The sequence below is a fragment of the Mobula birostris genome, chromosome 5 (assembly GCF_030028105.1).
Source record: "Mobula birostris isolate sMobBir1 chromosome 5, sMobBir1.hap1, whole genome shotgun sequence".
Taxonomy (NCBI): Eukaryota; Metazoa; Chordata; class Chondrichthyes; order Myliobatiformes; family Myliobatidae; genus Mobula; species Mobula birostris.
This window is the reverse complement of record NC_092374.1, coordinates 74,034,169-74,055,401: the sequence shown is the minus strand read 5'-3', so window position 1 is coordinate 74,055,401 and position 21,233 is coordinate 74,034,169. Positions and strand designations below refer to the sequence as shown.

Sequence of the window (21,233 nt, the reverse complement as noted above, 5' to 3'; positions counted from 1 at the left end):
TGTAACAGGCAGTGATACAGTCGGTGAGGATGTTCTCAATGGTGCTCCTGTAGAAGGTCTTGAGGATTTGGGGGATCATGCTGAACTTCTTCAGTCACCTGAAGTGGAGGAGACACTGTTGTGCTTTTTTTGCCACACAGCCAATGTGTACAGTCCAGGTGAGATCTTCAGTGATGTGCATACTGAGGAACTTGAAACTAGTTACCCTCTCAACTGCAGTCCCATTGATGTTGATCGGAGCAAGTCTGTCTCCATTCCTCCTGTAATACACTATCAGCTCTTTTGTTTTTTGGACATTGAGGGAGAGGTTGCTATCTTGGCAATATAAGATGTACACCAGGAATATTAACTCTGGATTCCTCATTACAAGGAAAGTAAATATGAGCAATGAATATGGAGGTACATATATAGTCTGACCTTCTCAAGGTGGTGCCAGTAAAGATTTGCAACATGCGGCAGGCTGCTTACAAAACCTCTAAATGTCCCTCTTTTAAATTACTCTCACTGCAATCTGCAGCGTATAGATTTTCTTTAAGCAATGTACTTTTGAACCATCTTAACAAAATAGTGATTTCACAATCTTGTGAGGGATTTGGTGGACTTAACTCTCAAGTATGCAGGCAAAAGTAAATCATCATGACCGGAAGTGAGAGAGAAGAGTGATGGATTCCAAGCCAGACTGAAATGCAGAGGAAAGAGACCCTCTCTACCCAGCATCTTGCTAGCAAGTGTACAGTCACTGGAAAACAAGATTAAGGACCCAAGGGCAAGATTGCTAAATCAGAGGGAAATAAGGAATTGCTGTGTTCTGCATTTCCCAGAGACATGGCTCACACTGAAATGCCAGATTCAGTGATCAGACCTGAAGGCTTCTCAATATACAGGATGGACAGAACTGCTAATTCGGAGAAGGAAAAAAGATGGGGGCTTATGTTTCAAGATAAATTCTCTGTGATGCTCGGAAGTGACAATTTTGTTATACTCCTGCTCCACCGACCTGGAACATCTAACAATTAAGTGCTGACCATTCCACTTACCAAGAGATTTCTTCTCTGTGATCCTGACTACAGTTTATATATTGCAAAAAGCCAATGGTAATCAGGCACTTGAGATATTGAATGCTGCCATCAGCAAACTAAAATACAGTCCACCTCAGCACATTTTGAATTATAGTTGGAGGCTTCAGTCAGGCTTGTTTGAAGAAATCTCTGCACAATTACCATCAGCATATAACTTGCAGCACTAGAGGTCCCAATATGTGGCTATAGTACAATAAGGTATGCCTATCATTCCATGCCCAGACTGCAATTCAGGAAATCTGACCACCTGGCTGTCCTTCCCCTATCTGCATACAGGCAAGAGCTAAAGAGCAAGGCTCGAGAGATAAGGACAACAAAGGGGTGGTTTCTGGAGGCAGAGAAGAGGCTATGTGATTGCTTCCAGTTGGTGGACTGGGCCATGTTCAAGGACTCAGAATATTTGAATGAATTCACCACAGTTGTCATGGAGTTTATGAATGTGTCCTCACAAAATCATTCAGAGTCTTCTTCAACCAGATGCCCTGGATGAACCATGATATTCGCAGTCTGCTGAGGGCCAGATCGGTGGCATCCAGGTCTGGTGACTAAGTAAGATACAAGAGGTCCAGGTACGATCTCCAGAAAGCCATCTCACAGACGAAGTGGCAATTCCAAACTGAACTTGAATCACTACAGAATGCTTGGCAGCTGTGACAGGGCTTGAATGCTATTAGCTCCCACAAAGTGAAACCAGGCAACATGGCTGAAAACAAGGCTTCACTTCCAGATGAGCTCTATGCCTTCCATGCACACTTTCATCGTCAAACATGGAGGAACTCCATGAATTTCCACAGCCCCTGATGATCCTGCGATTTCAGTCTCTGAGGCCAACGTGAGGGCATCCTTTAGGAGGGTGAGCCTTTGGAAAGCACCCAACCCAGCTGAAGTATCTGGCTGAGTAATGAAGACCTGTGCTGATCAACTGGCTGGAGTGTTCACCGATATCTTCAACCTCTCACTTCAGCAGTTTGAGGTATCTACCTGCTTCAAGAAGAATATAGTAACGTGCCTCAATGACTGTCATTTAGTAGCACTTACATTCATGGTGGAGTGCTTTGAGAGATTAGTGATAATTAACATCACTCCTGCTTGAGAAGTAACTTGGATCTGCTCCAATTTGGCTCCCAGCACAACAGTTCAATAGCAGATGTCATTTCATTCGTTCTTCACTCAGCCTGTGGACCACCTGGACAGCAAAGATGCATATATCAGGATGCTCATTATTGACCTCAACCTGGCATTCAATACTAACACACACTCAAAATTAATCTAAAAGCTTCAAGACCTTGCCTCAATACCTCCTTGTGCAATTGAATCCTCGATTTCCTCAGTTGCAGACCCCAGTCAGTTTGATTTGGCAACAACAGTTCCTCCACAATCTTCATTAGTACAGGCGCACCACAAAGCTGTGTGCTTAGCCCCTGATCTACTTGCTTTACGATTGCAAGGCTAAGCACAGCTCCAATGCAATATTTAAGTTTGCTGACACCACCACTGTTGTAGGCCGAATCAAAGGTGGTGACTAAGCAACATATAAGAGGGTGATTAAATAGCTGGCTGAGTGGTGCCACAACTTTAACTTCTCACTCAATATCGGCTAAGGAGCTGACTATTGACATTAGGAGGAGGAAACCAGAGCTCCATGACCTACTCTTCATCGGGGGATCAGAGGTGGAGAGGGTCAGCAACTTTAAATTCCTCGGTGTTACCATTTCAGAGAATCTGTTCTGGGCCCAGCACAAAGGTGCAATTACAAAGAAAGCATGGCAGCACCTCTACTTCTAAAGAAGTCTGCAAAGATTCGGCATGACATCTAAAACTTTGACAAACTAGGAGAGTATATATTTTTTAATTTTTTGTTTTTATTGAAGGAATGACACAATACAGAATATATAATGGATTACATTTTCCTCCATTTTGCTTTTATATCGTACCCCCAAACAAACCTCCCCTCACCCACCCTCCCCGAACATATCATGGCAGCTAATATATTTACAACACAACAATTCACAAATACAAGTACCGACATTTCACAACCATATCCCCACACTACTTCAAGACGACGGCTCACACACATCTGCAACATGTCAGATGATCCAAAATACACTCATACTTACAATTCATCAACCACCCTGTGAGGTAAATTATAAACGTGTTAAATTGGAGGCAACTTCCCAAGTACAATCAAATGCCCTCAACTAGTAGGTAATTCCTAAAGACTCCCAAAATATGATAAGAAATGTCCCCATTTCAAATAGAACTTTTTCACAGACCCACTCAAAGTGAATTTAATCTTTTCTAATCTCAGAAAAAACATTACACCTTCTAACCAAGCAGCAGTTGGGGGAGTGGCTGATTTCCAAACCAGCAAAATTCTCCTACAGGCCAATAGCGATGTAAATGCAATGATATCCAATTGGCTTGCATTTAAACCCAAATCATCATCTGCCACACCAAATACAGCTATAAGCCGGCAAGGTCCCAGTGTCACCCCCAAAACCTCACTGATAATTTTAAAAACCAGTGCCCAACAGTCATCAAGCCGAGGGCATGAACAAAATGCATGTACTAAACCAGCCGGAGAGAAGGAACACCTGTCACAGCCAGCGTCTGTCCCAGGGTATATGTCTGCAAGTCTGGCTTTACTTAAATGTACCCTATGTAAAACTTTAAATTGTATGAGCCCCAGTCTAGCACATGATGAGGAAAAATGAACCCTATTCAATATTTTTGCCCAATATTCCTCAGCCAGATCCATACTGAGGTCATCCTCCCACCTACTCTTAGTTTTGTTTAGATCTTGAACTCCCAAAGATATCAGCTGAGAGTATAGTTCAGAAATCAGCCCTTTATTGTTAAAGCTAAAAGTGAATTTTTCCCATAACATAGCAGGTGGTAGAACAGGAAAAGAGGGAAATTTTTCCCTGACAAAGTGGCAAATCTGCAGGTATTTAAAAAATGATTATGCGGAAGGCCATACTTACCGCGCAGGTTATCAAAACTATCAAATATGTTATCAGTATACAAATCCTTAATGTGCATAAGACCGTTCAAACCCCATTGTCTAAAAGCTAAATCGAATGTGGAGGGAGGAAATAAATGGTTTTTATGAATGGGGCCCAAAACTGAAGCTGATATGAACTTATAGTGGCAGCGAAATTGATTAAAAATTTTGAGGGTGGAGAGCACGACCGGGTTAGATGTGAATTGAGAGGATTTCAATGGTAAGGAAGAATACACCAAAGCTGAGAGAGACGAGGAGTGGCAAGACCGTGACTCAAGCAGGCACCAGATTATATCTGGGCGGTGGAGCCAAAATAATACTTTTTGAATGTTCGATGCCCAGTAATAATGAATAAAGCTGGGAAGACCCATTCCACCTACGTCACGACCTCTTTGGAAAGTGTGCTTATTAACCCTTGGGACCTTATTTTCCCAAATAAAGGAGGTTATAGCTTGGTCGACTGATTTAAAAAATAACTTAGATAAGAAAATTGGCAAACACTGAAACAAATAAAGAAATCTAGGAAGTATAGTCATTTTCACTGATTGAATTCTCCCAGCTATAGTAAGGGGTAAACTGCGCCATCTCTCGAAATCAACCTTCATTTGGCTAACCTGAGGCCTGTAGTTAGCTTCAAACAGAGATGTAAAAGAGCGAGTAATATGTATTCCTAGGTATACAAAACCATCTTGAGATAAAGGAAAGGGCAAGGATTCCTGTCGGATCTGTAGGGCCAAGTTATTAATGGGAAAGCATTTGCTTTTTTGAAAGTTCAGTTTATAGCCAGAGAAGGCTCCAAATTGACCTAATAATGACACAATAGCAGGACTACTACCTACAGAGTTGCTAACATAAAGTAAGAGGTCATCAGCATATAGGGATACACGGTGTTCCATGTCCTCTTTTCTAACACCTTGAAATAATGTAGTTGACTTAAGTGCAATAGAAAGAGGCTCAATTGCAATTGCAAAAAGAAGAGGGGACAATGGGCAGCCTTGGCGAGTGCCACGTGTTAATGGGAAATAGCCAGATCGAAAAGAATTTGTCTGCATACGTGCTAAAGGCGAGTGGTATAATATCTTAACCCAAGCTACAAATATTCTGCCAAATCTAAATTTCTCCAAAACACTAAACAAGTATACCCACTCCACCCTATCAAACGCCTTCTCCGCGTCCATGGAGATAACAACCTCCGGACTTGGAGAATCACTGGGTGAATAAACCACATCAGCCAGTCAACGGATATTAAAAAAAGAATAGCGATTTTTAATAAAACCTGTTTGATCGTCTGAAATTATCTTGGGAAGGGGACGTTCTAAACGGCATGCAAGCACTTTAGCCAAAATTTTCACATCTACATTCAAAAGTGAGTTGGGGAGATATGATCCACATTGAGTCAGGTCCTTGTCCTTTTTAAGAAGTAGTGAAATAGCTGCCTGTGAAAGAGAAGGGGGTAAGGAGCTGTTCTCCAAAGATTCCTGAAACACTTCTAGAAGGACTGGTATGAGCTTATCCTTAAATTTCTTATAACATTCTATTGGATAACCATCAGGACCTGGGGACTTACCACTCTGCATAGCCATAATGGCATTATTAATCTCTTCCTGCCCCAGAGCCTGATCTAGATTCTCCACCTCCTCTGGTTCGAGAGTTGGTATTTCCAAATTATCTAAAAAACATTCCATATTTGTATTATCTGAGGGGAACTCTGAGGCATACAGAGAGGAATAAAAAGTTTCAAAGATGTTATTAATCTCTTTTGGATTGCTTGTCAAGTTCTGGTGCATGTCTCTTATCTGGGGAATAAGTCGTGATGCAGCTTGACATTTCAACTGATGAGCCATAAGCCGGCTCGCCTTGTCACCATATTCATAATAGAGGCCATGTGTCTTAAGAATTAATTGTTCTGATAGGTTTGTAGATAGAAGATTAAACTTTGCTTGCAAATCAACTCGGCTTTTATATAATTCCACAGTGCGTGCCTCACAGTATTTTCTATCTAAGTCCAAAATAGATTGCAATAACACTTGCATTTCCTTCCTACACTCTTTATTGGCATGTGAAGTATCAGATATTATTTGACCCCTCAAGTAAGCTTTTAAAGTTTCCCAAAGTAAAGAGTACGATACTGACTCAGTTTTGTTAGTCTCCAAGAATGTTAGCCAACATATAACTACAGAATTTCTCATTAGAAAGCAAAAGGGGGTTAAGTCTCCACAGAGGCCATTCTCTAACGTTTAAAGGAAAACATAGGTCCAGTTTCACGGGCGAGTGATCAGATTTAACTATAGCAGTGTATTCAATTTGTCTAATCATTGGTATCAAGGAGTTATCTATAAAGAAATAGTCCAGCCTGGAATAGGAGTGGTGAACATGAGAAAAGAAAGAGAATTGCCTAACTGATGGATTCAAAAATCTCCAAGGATCCATATAACCATTTTGTTGCATAAACATCGAGAAGGCCTTTGCCATACCAGAAACTGTTCCCCTAGGGCAAGACCTATCAAGCAGTGGGTCAATAGCACAGTTCAAATCTCTGGAAAAGATTAGCTTATGTGTATTCAAGTTAGGTATTAATGACAAAACCTTATTTGCAAATTGGACATCGTCCCAATTAGGGGCATAAACATTTACCAAAATAACAGGTACCTGAAAGAGACAGCCAGAGACTATAAGGACACCCGCATGGTTTGTTACCTCCCGGGTGCCAGGGTCCGGGATGTCTCTGACCGGGTGCACAACATCCTGGTACGAGAGGGAAAGCAATCAGAAGTCGTGATACATGTTGGGACCAATGACATAGGCAGGAAGAGGGATGAGGTACTGAAGTGTGAGTTTCGGGAATTAGGCAGAAGTCTGAAGAACAGGACCTCAAGGGTGATGTTCTCAGGATTGCAGCCAGTGCTATGTGGCAGTGATGGTAAGAACTGGAGGAGATGGCAATTGAATGCGTGGCTGAGGAGTTGGTGCAGGGAGCAGGGTTTTAGATTTTTAGATCATTGGGATCTCTTCTGGGGAAGGTGAGACCTGTACAGATTGGATGGGTTACACCTGAACTCGAGGGAGAGCAATATCCTGGCAGGTAGGTTTGCTGGCATGGTTCGGGAGGGTTTAACTAATTTGTGAGGGGGATGGGACCCAGAGCGATAGAGCAGTGAAAGAAGTGCATGGAGTAAAGCCAGATCTAACATTCAGAGAGGCTTTGAGGAAAGAGAAGCAGAATAAACAGTGTAAAGACAGTAAGGTAGAAGGGCTGAAATGTGTGTACCTCAATGCAAGAAGCATCAGAAACAAAGGTGATGAACTGAGAACCTGGATACGTACATGGAATTATGATGTAGTGGCCATTACAGAGACTTGGCTGGCATCAGGGCAGGAATGGATTCTCAATGTTCCTGGATTTCAGTGCTTTAAAAGGGATAGAGAGGGCGGAAAAAGGGGAGGAGGGGTGGCATTACTAGTCAGGGATACTATTACAGCTACAGAAAGGGTGGGTAATGTAGCAGGATCCTCTTTTGAGTCAATATGGGTGGAAGTCAGGAACAGGAAGGAAGCAGTTACTCTGCTGGGTGTATTCTATAGGCTCCCTGGTAGCAGCAGAGATACAGAGGAGCAGATTGGGAGGCAGATTTTGGAAAGTTGCAAAAATAACAGGGTTGTTATCATGGGTGACTTTAACTTCCCTAATATTGATTGGCACCTGATTAGTTCCAAGGGTTTAGATGGGGCAGAGTTTGTTAAGTGTGTCCAAGATGGATTCCAGTCACAGTATGTGGACAGGCCGACTAGGGGGAATGCCATACTAGATCTAGTACTAGGTAACGAACTGGGTCAGGTCACAGATCTCTCAGTGGGTGAGCATCTGGGGGACAGTGACCACCGCTCCCTGGCCTTTATAATTATCATGGAAAAGAATAGAATCAAAGAGGACAGGAAAATTTTTAATTGGGGAAAGGCAAATTATGAGGCTATAAGGCTAGAACTTGCAGGTGTGAATTGGGATGATGTTCTTTCAAGGAAATGTACTATGGAGATGTGGTCGATGTTTAGAGATCTCTTGCGGGATGTAAGGGATAAATTTGTCCTGGTGAGGAAGATAAAGAATGGTAGGGTGAAAGAACCATGGGTGACAAGTGAGGTGGAAAATCTAGTCAGGTGGAAGAAGGCAGCATACATGAGATTTAGGAAGCAAGGGTCAGATGGGTCTATTGAGGAATATAGGGAAGCAAGAAAGGAGCTTAAGAAGGGGCTGAGAAGAGCAAGAAGGGGGCATGAGAAGGCCTTGGCGAGTAGGGTAAAGCAAAACCCCAAGACATTCTTTAATAATGTGAGGAAAAAAAGGAAGACAGGAGTGAAGGTAGGACCAATTAGAGATAAAGGTGGGAAGATGTGCCTGGAGGCTGTGGAAGTGAGCGAGGTCCTCAATGAATACTTCTCTTTGGTATTCACCAGTGAGAGGGAACTTGATGATGGTGAGGACAATATGAGTGAGGTTGATGTTCTGGAGCATATTGATATTAAGGGAGAGGAGGTGTTGGAGTTGTTAAAATACATTAGTACAGGTAAGTCCCCGGGGCCTGACGGAATATTCCCCAGGCTGCTCCACGAGGCGAGAGAAGAGATTGCTGAGCCTCTGGCTAGGATCTTTATGTCCTCGTTGACAACGAGAATGGTACCAGAGGATTGGAGGGAGGCGAATGTTGTTTCCTTGTTCAAAAAAGGTAGTAGGGATAGTCCGGGTAGTTATAGACCAGTGAGCCTTACGTCTGTGGTGGGAAAGCTGTTGGAAAAGATTCTTAGAGATATGATCTATAGGCATTTAGAGAATCATGGTCTGATCAGGGACAGTCAGCATGGCTTTGTGAAGGGCAGATCATGTCTAACAAGCCTGATAGAGTTCTTTGAGGAGGTGACCAGGCACATAGATGAGGGTAGTGCAGTGGATGTGATCTATATGGATTTTAGTAAGGCATTTGACAAGGTTCCACACAGTAGGCTTATTCAGAAAGTTAGAAGGCATAGGATCCAGGGAAGTTTGGCCAGGTGGATTCAGAATTGGCTTGCCTGCAGAAGGCAGAGGGTGGTGGTGGAGGGAGTACTTTCGGACTGGAGGATTGTGACTAGTGGTGTCCCGCACGGATCTGTTCTGGGACCTTTACTTTTCGTGATTTTTATTAACGACCTGGATGTGGGGGTAGCAGGGTGGGTTGGCAAGTTTGCAGACGACACCAAGGTTGGTGGTGTTGTAGATAGTGTAGAGGATTGTCAAAGATTGCAGAGAGACATTGTTAGGATGCAGAAGTGGGCTGAGAAGTGGCAGATGGAGTTCAACCCGGAGAAGTGTGAGGTGGTACACTTTGGAAGGACAAACTCCAAGGCAGAGTACAAAGTAAATGGTAGGATACTTGGTAGTGTGGAGGAGCAGAGGGATCTCGGGGTACATGTCCATAGGTCCCTGAAAGTTGCCTCACAGGTGGATAGGGTAGTTAAGAAAGCTTATGGGGTGTTAGCTTTCATAAGTCGAGGGATAGAGTTTAAGAGTCGCGATGTAATGATGCAGCTCTATAAAACTCTGGTTAGGCCACACTTGGAGTACTGTGTCCAGTTCTGGTCACCTCAGTATAGGAAGGATGTGGAAGCATTGGAAAGGGTACAGAGGATATTTACCAGGATGCTGCCTGGTTTAGAAGTATGCGTTATGATCAGAGATTAAGGGAGCTAGGGCTTTACTCTTTGGAGAGAAGGAGGATGAGAGGAGACATGATAGAGGTGTACAAGATAATAAGAGGAATAGATAGAGTGGATAGCCAGTGCCTCTTCCCCAGGGCACCACTGCTCAACACAAGAGGACATGGCTTTAAGGTAAGGGGTGGGAAGTTCAAGGGGGATATTAGAGGAAGGTTTTTTACTCAGAGAGTCGTTGGTGCGTGGAATGCACTGCCTGAGTCAGTGGTGGAGGCAGATACACCAGTGAAGTTTAAGAGACAACTAGACAGGTATATGGAGGAATCTAAGGTGGGGGCTTATATGGGAGGCAGGGTTTGAGGGTCGGCACAACATTGTGGGCCGAAGGGCCTGTACTGTGCTGTACTATTCTATGTTCTATGTTCTATAATAAAGTGACCATTAGGGTCACTGATTACATCAGATGGTGTGAACTGCATTCTTTTGGTGATTAATATTGCCACACCCTGGACCTACTATTAAATCTGGAATGAAAAATCTGACTAATCCATGCTTTACGAAGTCTATTATGGTCCTCCACTCTTAAATGTGTCTCTTGTAGAAATAGTATATCTGCTTTTAATTGTTTCAGATGAGAGAAAACTTTAGCTCTTTTAACCGGACCATTGAGCCCCTTTACATTCCAAGAAATAAACCTCACAGGGTGGCCTCCATCAGCAGCACTCACGTTAACCATATCAAAAGGCACACACGGCCTACAATCCAAAACAGTGCGAGGGAATAAGTTGAACACAATAATGCACAATGAAAAGAAAGTCTGATCAATCCATAACACACAAAAGAATAAACTGCCATGGTAATCCCCCAAAACACTCCCCCCACCCCTTTACACAAAGAACAGAAAAACCCAATTAACCCCCAAAATCTAGATCTACCTCCCCAATTGAGGATGATCGCAGGCAGTACCCAACAAAAAACTTCCAAGGTGTTCCCCATACAGCCCAACTTTCAATCTAATCTAGGGTGGCTCCCCCCTTAACATTTATCCTATCACTTATACTACCTTTAATATAACATATAGGCTAAAGATAACACAGGTCAAGCCAAGCATTAAAAACAAAACAAAACACACTGGGCAACTTAAACACCCGAGATACAAATCCCAAATATTTACATTTTGCTGGTTGAAAGTTTTTGTTAATCAGTTTCAGCAGCATAGCGGTTCGACCCGATCGCGTTCCACAAATTAAACTGGAAAAAATGAACAAAGAAGTGGATCGTGAAAATTAACAGTTTGCCTCGGCATGAGGCCCCTTCCATGCTGCATGAATAACCTAAAAAAAAGTCATTGCTCTTCTCGTTCTTCTTCTCCCCAGCGCGAATGGTAAAACTCTTTGGCCGCCTCTGGTGTATGGAAATAATGCTTTTTACCTTCATGCATGACCTGGAGCCAGGCAGGATACAAGAGGCCAAACCTGACCCCTTTCCCGCAAAGCAGGGATTTCACCTCCTTGAAAGCTGCTCATTTTTTACCCAGCTCTGCACTAAAATCTTCATAAAAAAAACACGCGGTGTCCGCGGAAATACAGCTCCGGCTTCCGTCTATTGATGATGCATTGCTTATCTTGAAAGGAGTGAAAGTAAACCAGGAACATTCTTGGTCTCGTTTGCTTGGCTCCAGAGACACCGGATGATTTACGTCCCACTCGGTGAGCACGAGAAAGCACGAGAGGCCTTGGGAAAAAATTTGTCCCCAGCACTTCGTCAAAAACCTCGGTCATAAATTTAACAGGGTCCGAACCTTCCAAATTTTCAGGAATGCCGACCACACTCAAATTGGATCTCCGCGACCGATTTTCGAGGTCATCTAGCTTTCCCTTCAGAACTGTGTTTTCGCTCTGCAACGCTGCAATGGCGGCTTCGGCACTCACCAGTCGGTCACTGTAATCATTCAGGCAGTCTTCAATCTCACGAATGCGTTCGTCGTGTGACTCGTAAGCAGACATAATTTGTTCCATGGTAGCAGTCACTGGTGAAAAAGTATCTTCAAGTTCTCTTTTTAGGGCAGAATGCACCGCTTGCGTCATGTCAGTAATAAGTACTAAACGAAGCCTCTCCAAGTCATGGGGTAGGGCAGGTCCGGGTCCAGCTCCAGCAGCGTGCAACGGCGCCATTACTGTAACATCCGCCTTCTTGCTCGAGGTTTCGCTATCTTTTTCCCCAGTTTTACTTCAAGGGTACATTCTACTTGCCATTTCAATGTCCAGCTATGTCTCGCGTTGTTCACAATGGTAAATATTCAGTTATCTCGAGCATACGGCAAAGATAAACAGGTAGATTTTCAATAAAAATCGGGAGCCACACTCACACGCACCGACTCACGCCATACTCAACCCCGGAAGTCACTAGGAGAGTATATTGACTGGTTGCATCATGGCCTGATATGGAAACACCAATGCACTTGAATGGAATACCCTCCAAAAAGTAATGGATAAATCCCAGTTCATTATAGATAAAGCCATCTACATGGAGGAAAGTAGCAACTATTACCTGGGACCCCCACCATCCATGCCATGCTCTCTTCCCGCTGCTGCCGTCAGGAAGGTGGTACAGGAACCTCAGGACATCAGGTTCAGGAACAGTTATTACCCCTCAACCATCAGACTCTTGAACCAGAGGGGATAACTTCACTTGCCCCATCACTAAACTGTTCCCAGAACCTATGAGTTCACTTTCAAGACCTCTTCATCTTATGTTCTCGATATTTATTGCTCACATATTTATTATTATTTCCTTTGTGCAGCTAAATAGGACTCTGGTCAGACCTCACTTGGAGTACTATGCTCAGTTCTGGTTGCCTTACTACAGGAAGGATGTGGAAGCTGTAGAAAGCATGCAGAGCAGATTTACAAGGATGTTGCCTGGATTCGAGAGAATGCCCTATGAAAACAGGTTGAGTGAACTCGACCTTTTCTCCTTGGACCGACAGAGAATGAGAGGTGACCTGATAGAGGTGTATAAGAGAGGCATTGATCGTGTGGATAGTCAGAGGCTTCTTCCCAGGGCTGAAATGGCTAACACAAGAGGGCACAGTTTTAAGGTGCTTGGAAGTAGGTACAGAGGAGATGTCAGGGGTAAGTTTTTTACGCAGAGAGTGGTGAGTGCATAGAATGGACTGCCAGCGATGGTGGTGGAGGCGGATGCATTAGGTTCTTTTAAGAGACTCCTAGATAGGTACATGGAGCTCAGAAAAGTAGAGGGCAATGGGTAACCCTAGGTAATTTCGAAGGTGAGGACATGTTCGGCATAGCTTTCTGGGCCGAAGGGCCTGTATTGTGCTGTAGGTTTTGTATGTTTCTATGTTTCTATTTGCAGATTATTGTCTTTTGCACATTGGTTGTTTGGCCATCCTGTTTGATGTGGTCTTTCTTTTATTCTATCGTGTTTCTTGGATCTGCTGAGTATCTTCTCGAGAGAACAAATCTCATGGTTGTATATGGTGACTTGTATGTACTTTGATAATAAATTTACTTTGAACTTTGAGGTTGGTACAGGGCCGAAATGACTGTTAATATATTTAGGGGCACAATACTTCTTGATTGCACTTTTTGTTTTGTTAATTGACCTGTAAAATCATTAACAGTTATTTAATTGTGCTTTCTATTTCCCTCTTTAGTGGCTGTAAGAATCTGATTGTTCAATTGCATAATAAAACATCATTGTTAGATCCCACTATTCCCTCAGATTTAACACATAAGAGCAATTGATACCGGGATAGATGAAATTTACATCGCAGAGTGTGCTGTACCTTCTTGAGGGTTTCTATAAATGCAAAATTATTGATATCTAACTATGGGGCATAATTACTTTTCAATTAATGAATAAACATTTATGATATTTCCTCCCACAGAGGACGGAAGCTTTGTATAGCAAGTTGTGCAGAATACATTTAAAATTCTGCAACAAAGCTTCTCAGTACATATATCTGACAAAGTCTGAAGGTTGTGGGGGGTGGAATGTGGTGGGAGGCTGATTTTTTTCCTAACAATTGTTTATTTTTACAATAACATGCAATTTATTAAGATATTTATCAAATAACAAACAACTAATTTTCTTCTGTAAATTTTAAATTTGCAGAATTAGAAATGCTTCCTTTCGCATGATACAAAGTCTAGTTTACATTTGGATAGTGTTATGTTTTGTAACTTCAAAACATTAAACTAATGCAAAGGAAGATGGTGAGGGGGGGGTTGTAGTCCGGAATACGGGTGTAACTTTGTCTTTAAGTGAGGCGTGCATGTATCACATGGTAGCTTGATGACGTATGCAATTGATGTATTTTACACCCACACATTAACATACATACAAGATTACTCAAAAATTATTGAAGTATTAAATACACAACTCTTCCCTGCTTTGCTGTAAACTCCAACTCAATATAGAGTGCATCTCAGCTATATATAGAATATATTGTTGAGAAGAACTACTATATACAGATCAGACATCCGCAGCATAGTAAATATAAGGCCTAAAGATTTAATAGCTGTGGAGGATTTCTTACTCTTGTGGGATAATGTCTTTCCTGACAATGGGGATTACTCTGCTTAGCAGGTGGGATATGGCACTGGAATAATCTCAGTTTCAGTGGTGGTTGTAGGAGTTCACTCAAACCACAGGCAGAGGTTCTGACAGCTCTAGACACTTTTCTTCTCATTTTCTCTCTCTGATCTATTTTGATCCATTTCTTTTTCTTTCTCAAGTTCCTTCTCTCTTTCACACTATTCCCTTTCTTGTTCGGCTTCTTTCTCTCCATCTCTTCCCTCCTTTTCCTTCTTCTAGCTTGTGCATCTTGACCTTGGGAATGTCTATTTAGTTCACTGGAGTATTCTTCTCCAGTAATTACTGGAGTAATCCTTCTTTTATTCCTTTTATGAGTCAATCTCTCTTGGTTTCTGCATCCACAACATCATCTGACAAATCCTCTATTTTCGTATCTCCATTGACTCCTTTCTTTTTGGTCTTCTATTCATCCAGCTGGGCTTTGGTCTTTACATCTACTTTTACAAGCAGCTTTTTGTCTCTGACTTGAAGTTCATGCAATAACCTTAATGCGTGCAGAGTAGATTCTGGTCCTTTATACTCAGAAAAGCCGAATGCTTGCAACTTCCAGCTTAAAGCATAGCCACATTTCATAAGTAACTGCCTGATTAACGTATCAGAGGCTTTCTCAAATACGTTACCTACAAAAACTATTATAGACAGACCATTGCTATTGTCACCTTCGTGATTCCTCTGAGCAGCATGGCCTTCTTTGGTCCAATAGGCTTTCCAGCCAAAGGCACAAAGGTTTGCATCCTCCACCTGTTTGTCCTCAGTTGAGCGAAAATCGTGGCATCATCTAGTACTTTTCTTAATTTTCTTTCAGTTGGATTCATTGCAGTGGATGTGGCATACAAATGGTAGATAGATCTCCAATCAAGTTGTGGTTGTCTCAGCCACTCACATTCCCACAATGCTGTCTCTCCTTTTTTTTAAACAGATGCAAGCTCAATGTGGCTTGTTGGTTGTTGTATTTCACTGTTACAAATGTCATTTCCACAGGAGTTATCTTTTTCTCCAGTATAACTTCTTAGTCGGATATCTGCAGACCTCAGTTTGGTATCTTTAAAATGCCATTCAAACTCATTTTGTGGAATGAATGGAACAGCCAAACTAGTGTCCAATTCCATTTTAATTAATTTGTTGTTCACTTCTGGTGTAAGGCGTATTGCTAGTTTATTGTTAATTTTCACACTTAAGTTTCAAGGCTACACAATCCTGCGTCACTCTCTTCATTTTCATATTTTTCATCAACAGTGTTCAGATTAGAACTCTTTGTTGACACCCTTATGAATTAAGAAGCTAAAGAAATTTGGATAAGTACATGGATGGGAGGATTATGGAGGGCTATGGTCTAAGTGCAGGCCGATGGGATTAGACATTATAACCGTTTGGCATGGACTAGATGGGCTGAAGGGCCTGTGTCTGTGCTGTAGTGCTCTATAAAGTTAAATCCTGGGATAACCTATTCAGTAGAAGGGTAGAACCACCAAGCAGTGATGAACACAATCTGTGAGAAATGCCTACCTTATTAATTTCAGACAGCGGAGCATAACTTGATTGCACAAACTCAAAACCTGCAGCACTTAGTCCATATTTAAAACTTTGGGATGAATACACTTCTTTGGCAGCAGGAAGACATACTGAGATCTTTCAGCTAAAATTGTGTATAAAATATGGATTTATCTTTATGTTGGAAAAAGTAGAGATTTTACTGTATGAAGTATAGTTTAATAGCCAGAATAGTATAGTTTTGTTGATGTTTGGTCTTATAGCCAGAAGTTTGTTTTCATTGTTAAAGGAAAAATTAGAGGAATTGCTGTCCTAGTTGTGTTGAATGGTGGGTCAGGTTTGAGGGGCCAAGTGGCCATTCCTGCTCCTATTTTTTTGTGTGATTGGGACCAAAGGTAATGTCAAAAGCATTCAAACAAAATGATGGGGATCAATAATTATGTCAAAGAACTGAGAAACACGACACTCTGGAAGGATGGAACTATTGATAACATATAAAGCTGATCAATATCCAGGCAAATCAATGAATTAACAAATAAATTTTGATTTGTTTGACAGTAGAAACCCATTTTGCTGTTGCATTATTATAAAAATACTCTAATCATAGTTTACATGTGCAGTCATCTGCTGTTTTGTCTTTGCAGATATTGGGATGGCTATTGAGTTTCCTATTTAGCAAATGAGGAGGACACAGAACAGAAGAAGTGAGAGGATTGTGAGTAGCGGAGGGTGGAGTAGTCAGGGGCCCTGGAGGGAGTGGAATGCGGCTGACGATGAGGAGCAAAACGCGCCATTGTTTTTGGTGGCTCAGGCGCAGTAGTTGTTGGAGTAACAGCCCTACAGAATGTCAAGAGAGAGTATAAAAAGAGTAGCTACGGGCAAGGCCAGTCTTTTCCAGCTGTACAGGCACAGTAAGTGCTGGCCTCAGAGGCCTAAAGCCAGCACCAAATAACTGGAAGGCAGGGTCAGGCAAAGCGGCTGTTGTCAGTGTCTGCCAATGATAGACTAGGAAGGCTTTGGTCTACCAGCTTCGTTGAGCACAGGCGGAGGCACAGATAAGGAGAAGTAAGCCTTCTTTTAAAAAAAAGTACAGAGTTATGTTGATTGCTCTACAGGCTATTAGAAGCAACTCTAGGTCAACAATGTTGTAAAATAAGCTTTTGGATTTCTAGATTTCATTGCAAACAGGGGTTTAGAATCTAAAAACAGTGAATAATGATATTTAAAGATGGTGTATTACAGATTCAGCAGGATGATGTCTGAGGCAAGAAAACACAAAAAAACAACTCAGCAGGGTTAGCTCCCCACCCCCCACATTTTTGCTCTGGCTTCTCCTCTTTTCTCCCCCAGTCCTGATGAAGGGTCTCAGCCTGAAACATTGACTATTCATTCATTTCTGTAGATGCTGCCTGACCTGCTGAGTTCCTCCAATATTTTGTGTGTGTATGCCTTGGATTTCCAGCGCCTGCAATTTCCTTGTGTTTGCCTCCTTATGCCTTGTTCCTGTCATAAAGCTACTTAAATATTATAAATGTTTCTGCCTCCACCATCTCCTGTGGGAGCTCTTCCAGATACCAATGATTCCTCAGATCCCCTTTAAATCTTCCCCCTTTCAACTTAAACCTAGAATATGTCTTACAGCTTTAGACACTCCCACCATGGGAAACAAACAAGCGCTATGAAAGCTTCTCAACTTGTCACCTCTCAGCCTCTTTCACTCCAAGGAGAACAGACCTAATCTCTCCTGATTACTCAAGCCCTGCAATCCACGAAACATCCTTATGGACCTTTTTAGCTCCCTTTCCAGCTTAATCACATCCTTCCCATAAAATGGTGACCAGAAATGCACTCAGAATAGACTAATCAATGTTTGTCTCATCTCCTGTACTTAGTGCCTTGGCCCACGATGACAAAGCACAGGATATTTCTTCCTCATCACCCAGTCTACCTGCATTTCATAAACATAAGAGTTTCTGCAGAAGGGAAACCTTGAGTAACACACACAAAATGCTGGAAAAGCTCAGCAAAACACGCAGTATGCATGGATGGGAATAAACAGTTGATGTTTCACGCAGAGAGCCTTCATCAATTCCTCCAGCAGTTTGTGTGTGTCACTCCATAACTGTGGGTACTTAGCCAAAGGGAAACTTGCTCCCTATCTACCCTTTTGAACCATGAAGAATTGTGTACTTTATATTAGGTCACCTCTCATTCTTCTAGTGTCTTGAGTGTAGAGACCTAATATACGTGGAAGTTCAAGCAACACACATCAAAGTTGCTGGTGAACGCAGCAGGCCAGGCAGCATCTCTAGGAAGAGGTACAGTCGACGTTTCGGGCCGAGACCCTTCGTCAGGACTAACTGAAGGAAGAGCTAGTAAGAGATTTGAAAGTAGGAGGGGAAGGGGGAGATCCAAAATGATAGGAGAAGACAGGAGGGGGAGGGATGGAGCCAAGAGCTGGACAGTTGATTGGCAAAAGGGATATGAGAGGATCATGGGACAGGAGGCCCAGGGAGAAGGAAAAGGGGGAGGGGGGAAAACCCAGAGGATGGGCAAGTGGTATAGTCAGAGGGACAGAGGGAGAAAAAGGAGGGAGAGAGAGAGAGAAAGAATGTGTGTATATAAATAAATAACGGATGGGGTACGAGGGGGAGGTGGGGCATCAGTGGAAGTTAGAGAAGTCAGTGTGCTGCCTGGCCTGCTGCATTCACCAGCAACTTTGATGTGTGTTGCTTGAATTTCTAGCATCTGCAGAATTCCTGGTGTATACGTGGAAGTTGTGCCCTGCAGAAGCATTTCTAGGTTAAAATTTTTAATTACATTTTTTCTGTGGAAAAATGGTCAGAACATCCTGCAAACTGACAGTGGGTGTCTCATTTGATGTTCATCACCATTGACTCCCTCACTTTACCTTGTCCTCACAACTCTACCCTTGAAAGGATCAAGCTCTTTTTCTCATGCAATAAAATACCCAGCACACTCTGGAAGCAATCATCCATTCTTTAATAATGTTAGCTGCTTAGGGTAAAGTGCCCGGGGTCTCCCATCACCAGATCATGAAATATTGACTGATGTCTGGTATCTAGCACTAAGATGAATCAAATTTACTGACCCCATTATAAGAAACATGTTACATGTCAGAAAAGAATACACATGCAGCCATGAGCTTTGTAAATTATGTACAATGAGTGATGATATAGCAATTTTTAATGTTAGAAAAACATCTTCAATTTTATGATCTGAATACAGTCTCGGTTGTGAACAATTAACATTCATAAAAGCTATTAGCATTTATACATCTTGTTTCATTTCCTTCCCATTTCTCGTAGCTGAATCCATTATCATCTTCTCTGTGGTGGGAGCAGTGATTGTAAATTGACAACCACACTGGCTATAGGAGACTAAGAGTCCATATTCACAGTCACAATTTCATAGTGTCACAGTCATACAACATAGAAGTAGGCCCCCATCAATCCACTGAGTCTGTGCCAACTATCAACCATCTATTTACATTCAGCCTTCCAGTTTCAGCCACTCACCCTCATGCTAGGGTCACTTTACAAGGGACAACTAATCTATTAACCTTTCTCATTCTCACAACTCTGAGAAGCGTCCCAGAACTGAAATGTTAACTGTTCCTCTATCCGCAGAAGCCACCTGAACTGATAAGTGTTTCCAGCATTTTCTGTTTTTATTTCAGACAGTCAGTACATGCAGTCTATTAGTCTAGTCAGGTTTTAGATGCATTCATAATCCTAACCATCTTCAGAACCATAGATGTGAGAGAAAATTCTCTATCATTGCCATTTATGTTGTCCACTGGTAGGATGGGATGGCAGTTGTGGGGAGTTGAGGAAAGCTGACAATTGATTAATTCCAAGTCAGTAAGATCCTAAAGAAATTTTTGCCTCATTTGGTATGGAGCAGCTTTGAGGAAAGAGGGGGCCCTTCCCCTTTATCCATTCACAGATGCAATTATTGTTGACAAGTAAACAATAATTATCCTTTCATTATCACCCTTGAATGGAATGGTTTATAGTGTATTCTGGAGGACAGTTATGAGTGAAGTGCATTGCTGTGGAACTACAGTTTCATACCGTCAGACTGGGCTCTTTTCTAATGAATGTCAGTGAGGCTGGTGAATTTTTATGCCAGTGTAAGGTTAACTTCATTTAATTCCATATTAATAATTCAAGTGACCTTGAATTTAAATCCCACTCATTTAATCTTGCTGTTAGGCTCTAATGTAGGATTTCACTGAAAAGTTACTGAAATTCAAAATGCATTGTATCCACTAGTTCTCCTTCATCTCTTCTATTAGTTACACCATTGAAGTGTTCTTGTATATTTGTATGCATGGTTTCCCTTTCATCTTCCTCCCTTTCACTTGACCTGCAATTCTCCAACATTTCTGGACGGTTTTGTCTCAATTGTGGATCTGTTTAATTGGTCTATTGTTTATTTTGTTTCCACTGTAAATTCCAATTCTTATTGTATGACATTTACAATGCTTTGATTATTTTTTCTCTCTTCATAACTCCTTGGAAGCTTTTATAGTTGGATTTTATGTTCACTACAACATTACTATCATACTGTTTTCCCCTTCTTAAACAACCCCTTTCTCCTCCTTTGCCAAATTCTAAACTGCTCCTCAGGTTGCTACTCTTCTCCATTTTATATAGTTTTTCTGTGAATATTTTCACTGTCATACTCAAGCCTGTTTCCCCATTTAAATTTTGCCAGACAGGAAAGAAATGATTATTATAAATTCAGCTCGGCATTCTTCTAATATTCACCATTGCTTATCCACCCTGAATATTTAAGGAGCATTTCTCAATCATACGAAACTTCATTCCTTCAGAGCCTCCTTTTTTAGATGCAGTTCCCAATCTTGGAATCAACTCTTTCACTCTCCACTTTAATGAATTTATTAACCTCAGACCAACAAACAGTGAATTAACTGATTGAAGAGCAATTTCCACCAAGTTTGGAAGCCACCTTCACTTACAAATCAATTTCTCCATAATATGTCTTTTGGTGATATCATTAACTCACCCACTTTGGCATTTTCCCTGCATGAGGATCATGGTGATGAAACTGAAGAACCAGTACAGTAACGACCACAGAGAGGCCCACGATGAACATTGTGCTTGCGAAGTACTGAGCTGAAACAACAACACGGTGTATTAGTGTCACTCTGGTCATATTGCTTTAAGTGTTCACCATTCCCCTCCCCAAACTACTCATCCTCTCCTGAAAGGACCGATTGTGATCAGGCTCCAGTTACACTAGTTCGCTCAGTGAGAGTCATTCAGTTAAATACAAACAGAACCGATTACTTTCAGGAAATAATA

At 41.9% G+C, this 21,233-nt stretch overlaps 1 protein-coding gene across 1 annotated transcript in view; it reads right to left on the bottom strand.

Annotated features, from left to right (window-relative positions):
- chrna8 (cholinergic receptor, nicotinic, alpha 8) overlaps window positions 1-21,233 on the bottom strand; it is an 85,328-nt gene that overhangs the window by 21,960 nt on the left and 42,135 nt on the right. The window contains exon 4 of the mRNA XM_072257189.1: window positions 20,935-21,044. Within this exon, the coding sequence (XP_072113290.1) occupies window positions 20,935-21,044 (110 nt within the window). The remainder of the gene's footprint in view (window positions 1-20,934; window positions 21,045-21,233) is intronic.